The sequence below is a fragment of the Dysidea avara genome, chromosome 4 (assembly GCF_963678975.1).
Source record: "Dysidea avara chromosome 4, odDysAvar1.4, whole genome shotgun sequence".
NCBI classification, from domain to species: domain Eukaryota; kingdom Metazoa; phylum Porifera; class Demospongiae; order Dictyoceratida; family Dysideidae; genus Dysidea; species Dysidea avara.
Genome location: NC_089275.1, coordinates 18166754 through 18180683, shown reverse-complemented (window position 1 = coordinate 18180683; position 13930 = coordinate 18166754). Strand labels below are relative to the sequence as shown.

Here is a 13930-nt window from a genome sequence, read left to right as displayed (position 1 = left end):
GATGAATCCACACTTCATAATAGTATTGATGAATGTATTATATTGATGAAAATCAAGAAATCAAAATATGTAACTATGGATCCAGAAGTCACCAGACACTCCTCTGCTAGCCTTGTGGTTTAATACACCAAATACAACCATAAGCATTCCAAAACTCAATCACACAATACAATGCACCCGATGGTTGGTTTCACAATATCATAATTGAAGATGATGTAATAATAATAATGCAGAACATAACACAGAAATGTGTATGGTACAACACAGAGTAATAGATACTAATACACATTTGTCTGTAAAGGTTATTATAATCATAAAAAAAAAACACAACACAATTGGGTCATAAACTCATAAAATTATAATGCAATAATTTGTAGACGATGATTGAGATATTCTGTAACACAGATACTGGCACTGTTTACTGTTATACCAGTGATGCTATCGAACTGTCCTTTTTGACTTCCTGTTGTTCCAAACTTAGTAATCAACTGGTGGGTGGGGCTGAACACTGTGAGGTAGTTAACATCATTAGTTATTATGCAATCATCAGGAGTAAGACAAATGGCAAATGGACTGTTACAATCTATCTTCCTAATAAAGTGACCATCTTCACTAAACTTGCTTATTCCACCTCCACTCACGTTGTCAGTCACATACACTTGGTCATTGCTGTCCAGGGCAATATAACAAGGGCTCTGAAACTGTCCAGGATTAGGCCCTTTGGAACCAAATTTAAATAAATAATTGTTGCTGTGATCAAATACTTGAACTCTGCAATTAGTACGGCCCACCACATAGAGTAGACCTTTACTATTAAAGGCTAGTCCTTGAGGATGATCAAATTGGCCACTACTACTGCCATAAGAGCCAAATTGTGATAGGTATTCTCCTTGTAGAGTAAACTTCTTCACCACATGATCTTTGTATTCACTGACTGCTATTACACTATGACCTACGGCTACACCAATAGGATCGTTCAGTTTACTATCTCCACTCCCTTGACCAAATGTTTTGATTACCTTCAATTCTTTGTCCAGCACCACTACATCATGGTTTTCTCGATCTACCAATACAATATCATCATTTGCTGTCATGGTTCCATTGAAAGGAGCATGAAACTTCTTCCCTCCATATTGTGTGATCAGTTGACAACTTTGTAAATCAATTTTAGTGTAATCTCTCAATGTTGTCCTCACTCTAAAACAGTACACAATTGTGCTAGTTACTCCAACTGTTACATGTTGCTTTTTGACAATACTGTAACTTTATTTTCATACAAACAATTCTATGGCAAAAGTTTTCATATTAAGATATTTTGTATAAATTAATTATGTGACTGCTTTATTATAGTATTTCTATAATTTGTGACACTGGTTGCTACATGCAGTGGTAAGAGAGACTACCAGTCATGTTCTGTAGGTTATGGCTAATTAAAAAACCTTTTGGTCTGAAAGTCATTTGTAACTGTGATGAGTCAGGACTGCCCTTGGCTTTCAAGATGGCATAAGTTGTTGCTGCTAAGGATGCTGAAAATGTACAACAATGTCAGGCTCAAACATTTTGCTTGTTCTGGATTTGGACAAACTATACCGTAATTAGCTTTATTTTTGTGCAAAATTTTTTGTGATAAAATTTTTTGTGCAAAAATGATTGCATAAATGACTGCTCTATTAGAGTAGTTCAATCTTATGTAAAAATTTTTGTACAAGTGTTGCATACAAATAGGATTTGTCAATGAAAAGAAAGAAAATTATGGTACTGCCAATAATGGAAAGCATTAAAGCAGCTAGGGATGAAATTTCAGCTGCTTTGTATTGCATGTTTTTGTTTTCAGATTAGATTTTACATCAAAATGTTGTACTAATGCTCGTGTACAAATTCAGCATCTTCCACAAAATCATCTCTAACAGTGCTTCTTATACACCCCACTGTGGCACAAAGGTGCTATGGTTGTATCAACCTCTAAATTCATTGCTATATGCGCTGTATGAAAAGGCTTGTTACAAAAGGGAGGAGCAAAACAAGAAGGACTTTAAAAGTTGCCATGGAAGAAAAGCAAAATTAATAGGCAAGGAAAGACAAGTTGAGCAAGCTGAGAAGCAGTAAAAGGCTGTGCAGAAAATGCCTGCTGAACAGAAAAGTTCACACCAATCTTACGCATAACAGCGATACTCAGAATGGGCTGCTTTGTGCTGTTTCAATAGGAAGACCATTGAATCGAAGGAACAACTAGGAATAGTCCACCAAAGTAATTTCATGCCACTAGTGAATGTAGAAAGGCTGACCTGCCCTGCCTGTGCTACCATTCTTTCATAGTGTTGCTATTCAACTTCATTTTCATTGCTTTGTTTTGTTGTGTCGGTAATGTGACGCACTCAAGCATGTACCTCTGTATACTGTCCCAATAAGGAATTTGAAAACGCTATAGTACACAGTAGACATATTTGAATTTCACTGTCTGTGGAGTTACATGATCCCTCGTCTATAGGCTGATACCACCAGCATTGACACAAGTACACAAAAGATTTGGAATTTTCAACTAGAGTAAGGACAATGGCACATTGATAAAAAGTACTGAAACAAATCACAGTAAAACAATAAGAAATGTTATATTCTTACTGTACATTTCCATTATGATACCTTGAGCACAGTAGTGATATAACACTGCTTATTGTTTTACTGTGATTAATGTCATGTACTACTACTCCAGCTTGCTTCAGTACTTTTTATCGATGTGCCATGGTCCCTAGAAAATTGTGTACTTGTTTGTTAACTCTAGTTGTAAAGTAAAAATTTTAATTATTATAACTGGTAAACCATGCATACCACATCAAAAGAAAGAATGGTGTTGCACATCCCAGCTATCAATTATTGTCTGAAAAGTGGAGTATCCATTTTACATTTTGTTGTCAACTATGTTGAGTCCGTTACACAACAGTATGAATCAAGAACTGTTCTTCAAAAAGTACGTCTGCAATCAAAGCAGCCACTATGAAAAATACGGACAATTTCCATTACGAAGAGAAACCATCACGTGCTACTGACAATTTGACAACGTTTGCTGCCAGCAAAGATGAATGGGACACTAAGGAGGACACTGGTAAATCCATGAAGAATGCACTGTAAGTACTGCTTCGGCCGGCTGTGGGCGCGCACCTGGTTTTTTTAAAAATGAAGAAACTAAGCCAATTTTTGAAGTCGCATATCTTGGGAACGCTTGAAGCGATTTCGCTCAAATTTGGAATGTGGAGTACTGAAGTTGGAGGGAGTGTCCGCAGCAAAACGTGTCTTGTTTCATCAAGGCAGCACAGAGCTATGGAGGTGCGAAAATTGCATTTTCGTTCTTCCTGTCAATATACTCACGGGTGTTGTGCGCCGGCTTCTTGGGCTGCACGATACACTACCGTGTGTCTTGATTTTCTGACTTTTAACCAACTGTAACCTGACTACTCAGTAAGCTATTGACCTACAATTTTTACACAATGCTTTTTGTCAAATTTGGTCACATTTATTTATCAGTACATAATTATGTACTACGCTATACACAGAGCTAGAGATATCGATGTCAACTCACTTAAATGGACTACCGGGAATACGTTCCCCTCCCACCTGTATAGACACAGTGTGACTCCCACCAAATTTACAAATGTAAGAAGCCTCATAACTACCACCACCAATTTCTCTGATAGTAGCTGCCTCAGTGATCTGATTTTTGTTGTAATATTGTACCATCACATCTATCTCTTTGGAATTGCAAATGTCATTACTCAACGGATCCTTTAGTTGTATTGTAAAGGAATTTTTCTTGCACGTAAAAGGTAGAATACCTTTTAATCCTGATGTGTATAGCATTTCTGAGCCTCACAAAATGACCCTAGCTTAGAAATTATATGCACCACATTATCTATACCTTTGAGGTTGATGGGCACTTGTTCCTTCATGATAGGGTTTAGTTTTGTTTTGCTCTTCGTTTCTTTCAGTTTATCTCTTCGCTCCAACATTGATCTCTTCATGGCCAGCACATCCTTGTTAACACCTCGTTGTAGTTTATCATCGATGAAACTCCAGCAGCTCTTCAACTGGCTTAATAAGAAACACAGTTCATCTTCCTGTACTGCTAAGCCTTTATCGTTTCCCTCTGCATCCTGTGTGATTAGTTGTTGTAACTGTCTCTTTCGTTCATTTAGGGCAGCATGGAGGGTATAAAAGGCATCATCCAACCTGTGAAAGTTTTCTTCTTAATAATTTCCTATTCTTCACATCTTGTCTTTTGCTCTTTACTCCATTGATGGCTCCTTCTACATCATCTATTAGTTGCTGGATACTAGGAAGAGCTTCCTTCAGTATCTTCTTCTCACCATCAACAACATCAGAGATCACATCATAGCCATGGCCCTTGTGTTTCTTGATGATGCAGTCTCGACAGATCAACACATCTTCGCACCTGCAGTACAACTCCAGTGGTTTGGTAGGGTGGACGAGACACATCTCAACCTTCTCAACCTTCTCTGGTAAGATGGATGGAATATCAGTAGCACTGCCTTTCTTTAACTCATCCATTGAGCAGACTTTGTGCCCACTGGTGCTTCTTAGTCGTCGGTGCGCCGTCTCGCAAAACTCACATAAGAACGTAGCACACTCGTTGCAATACGACACTGCTGGTTCTCCTTCATCGCAACTTTGACAAATGGGCGTGACCTTCTTACTGCTTACTTGCTGTTGTAGACGCACGATCTCCACTAGACGAACGGCTGAAAAATGTGATGGTAATTCTTCTACAGCACGTGGAGTAGATAGCGCAACCTTTCCTCTGCACAGTGGACACTCAAGCTCACGTTTCGAACTATCCAAGTAGGGCAATCGACCCAACCATTCTTTAAGGCAGCCGGCACAAAACGAATGAAGACAGGGGAGTATCTTGGGGTCATTTAGAAGATCTTGGCAAATTGCACAAGTGAGCTCTTCTTTCACCTTCTCCCAGTTAGTCGCCATGTTTTCTTCTTTGCACTCTATTGTTTTGCATATAGCTAGCTATTTGCATGCAGTTGAATGCAAGCGCTAAACTAGAATAACTCTAAATAAGGAGAGCCTCACTAATTAGATTAGCTAGGGGGATTTTAGAATTTACGAGAATTCGCGGACTAACCCGGTATAAACTAACAAGCCACAACAGGATTTTTGAACAATTATTGGCAAAGGCCTAGCTATATACAGGTATTACAACGCTCAGTTATAAGTAATAAAACCCAATAGAGTGTTTAAGCTACAGGAACTACTGAATAAAACCCATACTGTAGGCATTCCAGTATCCGAGATTTTTAAATAAAAAAATTATCCGTATATTCCCCAATAGAACCCTGGCACAAAACAACAACTCGTGTTTAACTAGGGATTGCTCCGTAGTTCGAGCTCCAATGAGGATGAAAATCGCTGTGGGGTTTGTCCACACGCTGATCACCATGAAAATCTTAGTTTTATCGTGCAAAATCTTAGTTTTATCGTGCACGTTACATATAAGTAAGTTTGGTGTTGTTTTGTAATCTTTTCAAGCCATGTAATGTATGTACTGAGAATACTTTATAAAATTTTAAAAAACGTACTGTTGGGTGGAAGGTAGTCACTGGTGCTTACTTTAAAGTACGTAGTTACTTCACTCAGGTTAGCGATTTTCAGCTCCAGAGCAATTTTCTGGTGGCTGTGCCATCAGCTCGAAAGTATAAACCACTTCAAAATCGGCATAAAAATGTCATAATTGAAACCACAACTCCACCTTAGGTATTGTTGCATCATTGTGGCACCTCCACTTTAGTTGTTTACCTTTATAAGTTGTTAACTTGATGATTTTACTTACTTGACATAGCCACTTGCCTATGGGTATACACCATTGTATTGAGAAGTGTGCAGTAGGTGAAACATATTTGCTCACCACAAGATACAAAGATCGCTGGGATCCGATATGATCTGAAGTTACTCTCATTACATGTACAAACTTGCAGCTAGAAGCAACTGCAGTTTCAAGATAGTCTAGATTGCTAGATGGCTTCCTGATTCAATTGTGCCATTTTTCCCTTTAAAATGTATGTGGAGTCCTGGAGAAAAAATGTACCTTTTTTCAGTTTTTAAGCACTGTGCATGCCAAAGTAGCTAATTCCAACCCAACAAACTATGTATTTCTGAGATCAGCAATCAATACTCTATCTATTGAACATATAAAAAGCCCATTTTTCCAAAATTTAAAAATCGGGCTGGAATGCCTACAGGCTATAGGTAATAGCTAAAAACCTATTGTGGTATATATCTATAGCTAGGTAATGAAACCATACATGCATGCAGCTAGATAATTAAGTGTTCAGCTAGATACTAAGTAGCTATGTTCAGATATATTCACCTACCAGTGCTGACAGTTGACTTGTACAATAATATTACAACTGCAACGTCAGTTCCAAATAACTACTGTGCATTAGCTAATTAATCCTCTGCTTTTCTGTAGAAAAGAAACGAAACTACCCAAATGGGTAAACACCAATCCTCAAAACCAGGCTTTAGGGCTTGCCTTTGTGACTCAATTATAACAATACTGCAGCTGAATGTGAAAGAACAGCCTATAGCTAGTTGTGAAAAAAAGTGTGGCTATCGAAATCAGACTATAGTGTGAAAAAGATGCTATATCAAAGGGTGTCACCAATTAAGAAATGGCTACAGTGATATTAGTAGTTTGTATAACATTCCAAATTGATATCACTGCAGCCATTTCTTGGCCACCACACACCCTTTGATATCATGGCTTTCCACCCTATTCTGCTTGCACTCTTTTTTCACAGTTTGGATGTTTTGAGTTTACAGCAGTGTTTGAATTGTGTGGGGGTATGAGCGTGACCATAGACTTTGATTGTTATTAAAGTGCAACAAGAAAGTATACAAGTCACTAATCCGATTAGCAACAATGTCCATACACTGGTGAAGATTTAATTTGCATGCTGATTATTAAGTCTGAATGCTACATAATAAGTTATAGTCAACTTCAGTTTTAGCTACTGAAATGACCTAAAAATTAAATGTCTGACTATCTCACAATCACATACACATCAAGAGCTCATCTTGCTTGTATCATTAAAAGAATAAAGTTTAAAAATGTTGTGTTTCCTCAGTATCATGCAGTTTCATACATTTATAGTAACCAGTTATAACTAGCTAGCCAGTTAAAATGTTAGCTATGGACCACCATTTAGCGATGCTATCCACAAATTGAACAAGAGCATGTGGTAATCAGTAATAGTCATGGGTGCTCATGTAGTTCAGTTATGAGCTTATATATAGTAAATAGGCATCCGTCTATTACGCTCAAATTTTTACCTATTATGCTATGCTGCTCTGCTCAAAACTTTTACCTATTATGCTCACATTATGTTCAAGCTAGCTTTATGCCTCATTTCCCATGTTTTGCTAATAAAAATTTGCAGTTATGGGCACATAATAAGTGGCTGAAGCACACCTTTACTCTTCAAAATGCATGTGACAGATAAGATCGATATACTCTAATAGAACAGTCATCTACCTGATTGTTCTATTAGAGTATATCGATCTTTTTCTGTGATATCTATTTTGACCATCATGGATTTGTAGTATGGCTCAAATATACTTCCTATTATGCTAGCATTATGCTCAGTGCTTTCAGGTACTTATTATGCTCATACTTATGCCAGCATAATCGGCTGGTCCCTATTAAATAGTAAATTGTCATGTAGAGAGGACCATGTACATTTCATTTGTAAAAATTTCTAGTAGACTAAGTGGTACCTACCCATGGATAGTCGTGCAGATGCAAGTTATCATACTAAGCAATTGCAACTCTAGAGGATTATTAATAGTGTACATGTAGCTAGTGATTGTTCTATTAGTATATGAAATAGGATGGATGGCTGTGGTATTTAGGATTAATAGTGCGAGCATTGTAAACAAGAAGGAGTAAGTAAAATAGTGCGAGGCAAAGCCAAGCACTATTTCCTTCCTGTTTACAATGCGAGAACTATTAATCCCGAATACCTGGCCTCAAAATAATTTTTACTTTAGCAATGGTTACATAGCCACCATTGCTAGACAACCACATTGTTGCTATGCCTTGGGGTATCTATCACTATGGTAACACTAGTTGTCAAGTTGGACATTTACTTGTAATAGAAACACACCACAGTACTTCACCCAATCAAATTAGTATAATATATTACAGATTTTTGTCAAGGGATCTTGACAAACAATTGTAATACTAATTCTATTGGCTAACAACTTGACGTATTTCAATATAATACGTCAAGCTACTATTGAGAGTATTGTAACACATTCACTTGTCGGATTATAGTATTTTAATGACTGCACCATTAGAGTATCTTGATCTTGCATAACCATAATTATGGAGTTGTTTGGGGTAAATTGAAGAGGGGGAACAGCCCCACAGATACGCCATTGTAATAATATAGATTGATGTACTCATGCTGATTTTGTTTTTGCTAACAAATTATCAACAGCACACAGGCCTGCGGCTGGGCTTTGCTTGCTACAGAGTTGTTTAAAAATTATGATCAGTGCCAATATTGGCAATGCCCAAACCTTTAAGTGACTGAATATTATTGAAATCGGTGCAGTGCTATTGCTTTGATGGAAGTAAACACAAACAAATTGGTTGTTTACAAACTTGAGAGAAATTACTGTGGCAGATCTAAAATTTCTAAAAAGTTTATTTATTAAAATTTATAGAAAGTATAATAATTATTGCTAAGATTAGAAGGTCTGCATGGGTATATGCTCCCATGAATATTATAATTAAAAGCTCTGAGACTGGATTTTAGGAAACTTTTAGCTTATAAAAATCCTGTATATATGTTATGAAGCTAGGGTAGCTTTGATCACTTAATTGGAGTACATTAAATACTCTATTGTATTAGATTTTTAATGAAATGTGAAGTGAAAAGTAAAGTGTTGCTGAGCCGGGTTTAATAGTTATAACACAGTAGTGTAGTTGTAGTACCTACTGGATACTGCTGAAATGTAGCGAAATAACAAGGCTGTCTGATGATCAATACCAACAACACAGCTACTAAGCTAGCTGCTAGCGTGTTGCATGAGCTATAGCCTATATCTAAGAAAGGGTTTCAACCACATTTTTAGAGACCCAACTACACTGATATTTTATCCCATACTAGAAACTCCTGACTTTTCTTCACCATTTCAGATTATAATACTTATTAATTAAGCCATTCTATTCCACACTGACCATGATGCATTGACTTGGCTACAGAATTCTAGATCACTATAGAAACAGTTTACCAGTACTAATAATTATCTTAGGGATATCACTAGGACAAAAGTAATACAGATGCTTTGTCTACATATAATGCTGTAACAGGAGATGGTTTGGTTGGTTGGACACAAATGGTGGTTACACAAGACAACTATATAGTGTTTGATAGAGGAGTATTATATAATTATGACAAGATTATGACAAGATTGTGACAAACCCTGTTGTGCTAAGTGCCACTGCACCATCAGGGTTGTATAATACTATTATTTAAAATCTTCCTAGCAAGGAAGAGAAGTTTGATACAAAGAATAATAATTATTATACTCTCGTGGATTATTCCTGTGATCATGCATAGCAAGGAGTGAATGGGAACAGATTTTAGTAACAGTGCATGATAGTTCAAAATGAATGACCTCCCCACCTTTGAGATAAAAGCTGCACTATAGCCTATACAGCATAAAAATATTGGAAAGGGATTACAGTGTAGACATAAGTCCCATGACCTTGCATGGGTAAAGCAACTGCTCCTTAATTTTGTTATTTTCTAGAATTGCCTCTGAATTAACAAGTGTTACCTATTACTGGAGATTAAGTTAGTGAGAATGTACTGTAATTTAACTGGTTAAATAACAATGTTCTATATGTATTCTTAGCTAAGAGTACACAATCATGTATGCTGATATACAAGTACTGCATTTAAAAAACGAAACTTTAATTGGATAATATTTGTTTAACGCATGTAAATCCCATAAAAATGTTTTAATCAATGGTCTTGTGCCACCAACGGTTCTTGATACTCACGATAGTTGAAAGTAACTTCAGGAATATTAGCAAGCTCAAATCTTTGATCAGTAGGTGACTTGGTAAGTATCCATCCCATAACTGTGTTCACACCTTGTTGTATTTTGTCCCTGATCACTCCACCACACATGTAAGTGATGATGTGGTACACCACAATAAGAGTGAAGTGAACTGCAACCATAGCAATAACAGTGTTAATAGCAATTAAACTGGAATTGTGCTGAACCAAAATATACAAGATCTGGAGGTTAAAAACAAGTAAAAGTTCTTGATAGTTATGAACCAACTTTTGAAAGGATGCATTATTCCAGTAATCACACAAATTGCAGCTACAACAATGCTGCCAACCATCAGATTATTATTAGCTTCTAATGCAGAAATCCCAAGGAACACTGCTCGTATCACAAGCTGTAAACCAGTCCAGTAATAAAATCTATCTTTGTATGGTCCTTGATAAGCATCCAATAGTGGCTTAAATTTGTTGATGTAATGGAATCTCTGGAGTGGCCTGCTAAACAACAAGATAATGGTAAAGGGTACTTGTATCAGGAATATGAAGAGACATGTTATGAATAAGATGATAAATCTTACTCCAAGTAGTGGCACATTAGCATCTACTGACCACACTAATGTAGACTGTTCACTGGGTAGTTGAGTGATGGTGGTATAAGAGAACAAGACAATGGATACTGCGTGGAGTATTTTAGTATAGGACAATAGGAATAGTGTAGCAAGAACTGGTAGTGCTCTACGTGCAGTGAGCCTCTGTATTGTAGTGGAGTAACGACTTGTTATGATGAGTGATGTAGCAATGAAGATGAGGTAGAAGGGAAATGATAATTGTAACCACATCTTAGCATAGTCATCCATACCATTGTAGAAACATGATGGAATACCCAAATCAAGATTTACTAATGAAGTAAAAATGTAAGCTGGTGCAGATTTATGAAAGAATATAGATGAATTGATACCAGCAATATTAGCATACAAAATAAATGCATTAATAATTCCATCAGTCACTGTGAGGTTTAGGAAAAAGAGAATTAATACTAATACAAGACCCACAATTGCAATAGGAATGATGAGCAACATGTAGACACTAGAACAATGCTGACATTGGGAGGAAGCAAAAATGGTACTGAGACCTTGTTGACATTTTCCACACAAGACACCGGATCTGTTGAACTGACATTGTGAGTTTGGAGTAGAAAAATTAAGGTATGATGGATTGGCTAAGCAATATTGGAATGGACACTGTACTGAAACATGATACGTGTAAGAGTTATTGTAAGATGTAGCTGATATCCAGCTGTTTGTAGGACGTAGTATAGTTTGATCATTAATGTTGCAACTTTTCACTTTAAATTTTACAAATTTTGGATAACAAGCACATTTTCTATTTGATGCAATGAATCCAGCTGGGCATGGAAGTTGTCTAATGTAAAATATGTTTAAATCCTCATCTGAGTCTGTATCAATTTTTAGAAATAGTGCACACCAAGTATCAGCCGGAAATGTTACTGTATAATTCACTCTTGTGCAGTTAGCTACCACAAATGGTAAGCTTTCAATGTCAGTAACAATACAAGGTGATATGTATAGTTGATTGATGTACCTAGAGTGTGAAGTCAGTGTTATTTCAGATGTTTCTAACAGCTTGGTATTTATACTAATGTACATATCCAGTGCTTGTCCTGGGTAAAAGTAACCTAATTCATTAATGCTGCAATCAGGATATTTTACAGTGTTACAAAAACAAAGTGTTCTTTGATCAATGCTTTGTGGTGCCATGTTGTAAGTCCCAGAGTTATTGATGTATTTGACAAATTGCTTGTTTACTTCAACTGGAGTACTATTTGCAAACAATGAATCTGGAAACCAACGACAGCCAACAAGTGGAATATTTCTATAACATTGATCACTGTAATAAAAATTTTTATTAAAAGTAATAGAATAATTTCTGTCTAGTTGTCCACCATCACTATAATATTGAAAAATGCACATTGGATAAGGTAAACTTATTATCCCAAAAATTGAACACACATAATTCTCAGAGAAGGTTAAGTTAGAGTGTTGTGTGATGATAATGAATTCATTACTGGTTTCTGTAAAGTGTATAATGTGTCTTACAATATTGTGTGAGAAGTATATATTTCCTCTGTGTAAGACCACAACTAATCGTAGTCTCTCAAACATTTGTGAATTTGAAACAATGCTTCCTTTAGAAGCATTGTTGCTATGAAAGATTACTTGACCCTTAAGTATCAACTCAATATTTGATATATCAATAACATTTCTTCTTACGGTGTTCTAAGATATACTAGCATTTTTTAGCATTAACATTCCAAGCTCAAGGCCTTCCCGTCTCACAGTCAATGGATTAGTGTGACCATTATATCCAAACACACAATCAGAAAGCAATACTTCATTGTTTTCTGTCACTATTAGATAGATACTTGCTGTATTATTAGAGAATTTGCAATTAAAAAACCTGGCTATTGCATGATAATTACCCTTTTCATAATTTTGTATTGAAATTAGTGCAAGGGTGTTAGTATTAGCTATGAACCAGCAATTAATCATAACCAACTTGACCATTGCAAGTTCTGAATCTGTTCTAAATAAAATCAGTGTTTGTTGAAAACCTGCTGAATTATTAAAGAATTTACAATTAATAAAGCGGATTATTGCACTATTTAAGCTTCTGAAGTTAAGGATCATGCCTGAGGCTGGAATATACAAAGGGAGTCCAATAATTTTTAGCTGATTGTCAGAGTTAATAAACTGGCAGTTAACAATGTATACTGCTATTATACCAGTGATTTCAGTAGCATGTATAAAAATTTGAGAATTATTGCATGAGCTTGGCTGCTGAATAATAGTGTTTGATATCCGCAATACCACCCTGTAAGCACTCTGTTGTGCAGAAAAGTTCACTGAAGCAACTTGCATACATGCAAGCCTTTCATAGTGTGTTTTATAGTGATCTACTGAAATTACCCGGTCATCTTTGTTGGTAAAACTTTCACCATCATCATCATCATATTTCAAATATATTCCTTGACATGTGATATAACTGAAATATGACTGTCCTAATGTGTTGATGATTGTCAGGGGATAGAATGGATTACCAGGATCATGTGTTTGGATATGCAGTCGATAGAGAACTACATTTCTGCATGCTTTAATAAGCAGTGGCCTCACACAGTGTTGAATTACTAAGTTGTTTACTGTGAAACTAGTAACATTAACAACTGTGAAATTAATGGCATCATTGTATTCACACTGGATGACTGCATCTGGTGTTGTACCATTGGTATTATTTCCAATCAGTGTAATGTTATATACATTTTGTATGATGAGATCAATGTGAAGGTGATGTAGTCCTGGTAGGAAGAGTAGTTGAGTGTTAGAGGTGAAATATTTGGTGGTATTGAGCAGGTATTGTTGTAGGTTATGACAATGATGACATGTAGTGTTGGGATAGTAGTAATCATCAGGTGCCACAGTGTAGATACTACCAGTTGTAGCACTTTGGAGTAATAACAACAGTAGCATGGCAATGTAGGAAAACATCCTAAATAATAACATTAATAAATTTGACAACATGTATGCATGTGTGTTTGTACTTTACATGTGAATAATTATGCATTATGTGCTTAATATACACTGTATCAAACCTATCCACAAATCTCATGTGTGTTGTAGTGACACACACACACACACACTCTCTCAGGTATACTATCAATTACTAACCTTGTAGCTATGTGAGTATCAAGCATTTCATATTATGTGACTGATTGTATACTTCAGCAACATAGTTATACACCTGTA

At 36.2% G+C, this 13930-nt stretch overlaps 1 protein-coding gene across 1 annotated transcript; it reads right to left on the bottom strand.

The window, feature by feature from the left end:
- Positions 1-356: 356 nt before the first annotated feature.
- Positions 357-4992, bottom strand: LOC136253618 (E3 ubiquitin-protein ligase TRIM71-like). Its single transcript, XM_066046284.1, has 4 exons — positions 4222-4992; positions 3911-4145; positions 3575-3836; positions 357-1197 (listed from the first exon to the last, which is right to left on the bottom strand). Exons 1-4 carry the CDS (start codon positions 4990-4992, stop codon positions 357-359), a joined length of 2109 nt encoding a protein of 702 aa, XP_065902356.1.
- Between the last annotated feature and the right edge of the window lie 8938 nt (positions 4993-13930).

Bases quoted from the DNA above. Each gene is read 5' to 3' on its own strand.
- LOC136253618 (XM_066046284.1), bottom strand. From the start codon at position 4,992: ATGGCGACTAACTGGGAGAAGGTGAAAGAAGAGCTCACTTGTGCAATT. The intron at 3,837-3,910 runs GTATAGATAATG...TATACACATCAG, and splicing joins AGTGCCCATCAACCTCAAAG to GATTAAAAGGTATTCTACCT. The intron at 1,198-3,574 runs GTGAGTTGACAT...GTACTGTTTTAG, and splicing joins ATTCCCGGTAGTCCATTTAA to AGTGAGGACAACATTGAGAG.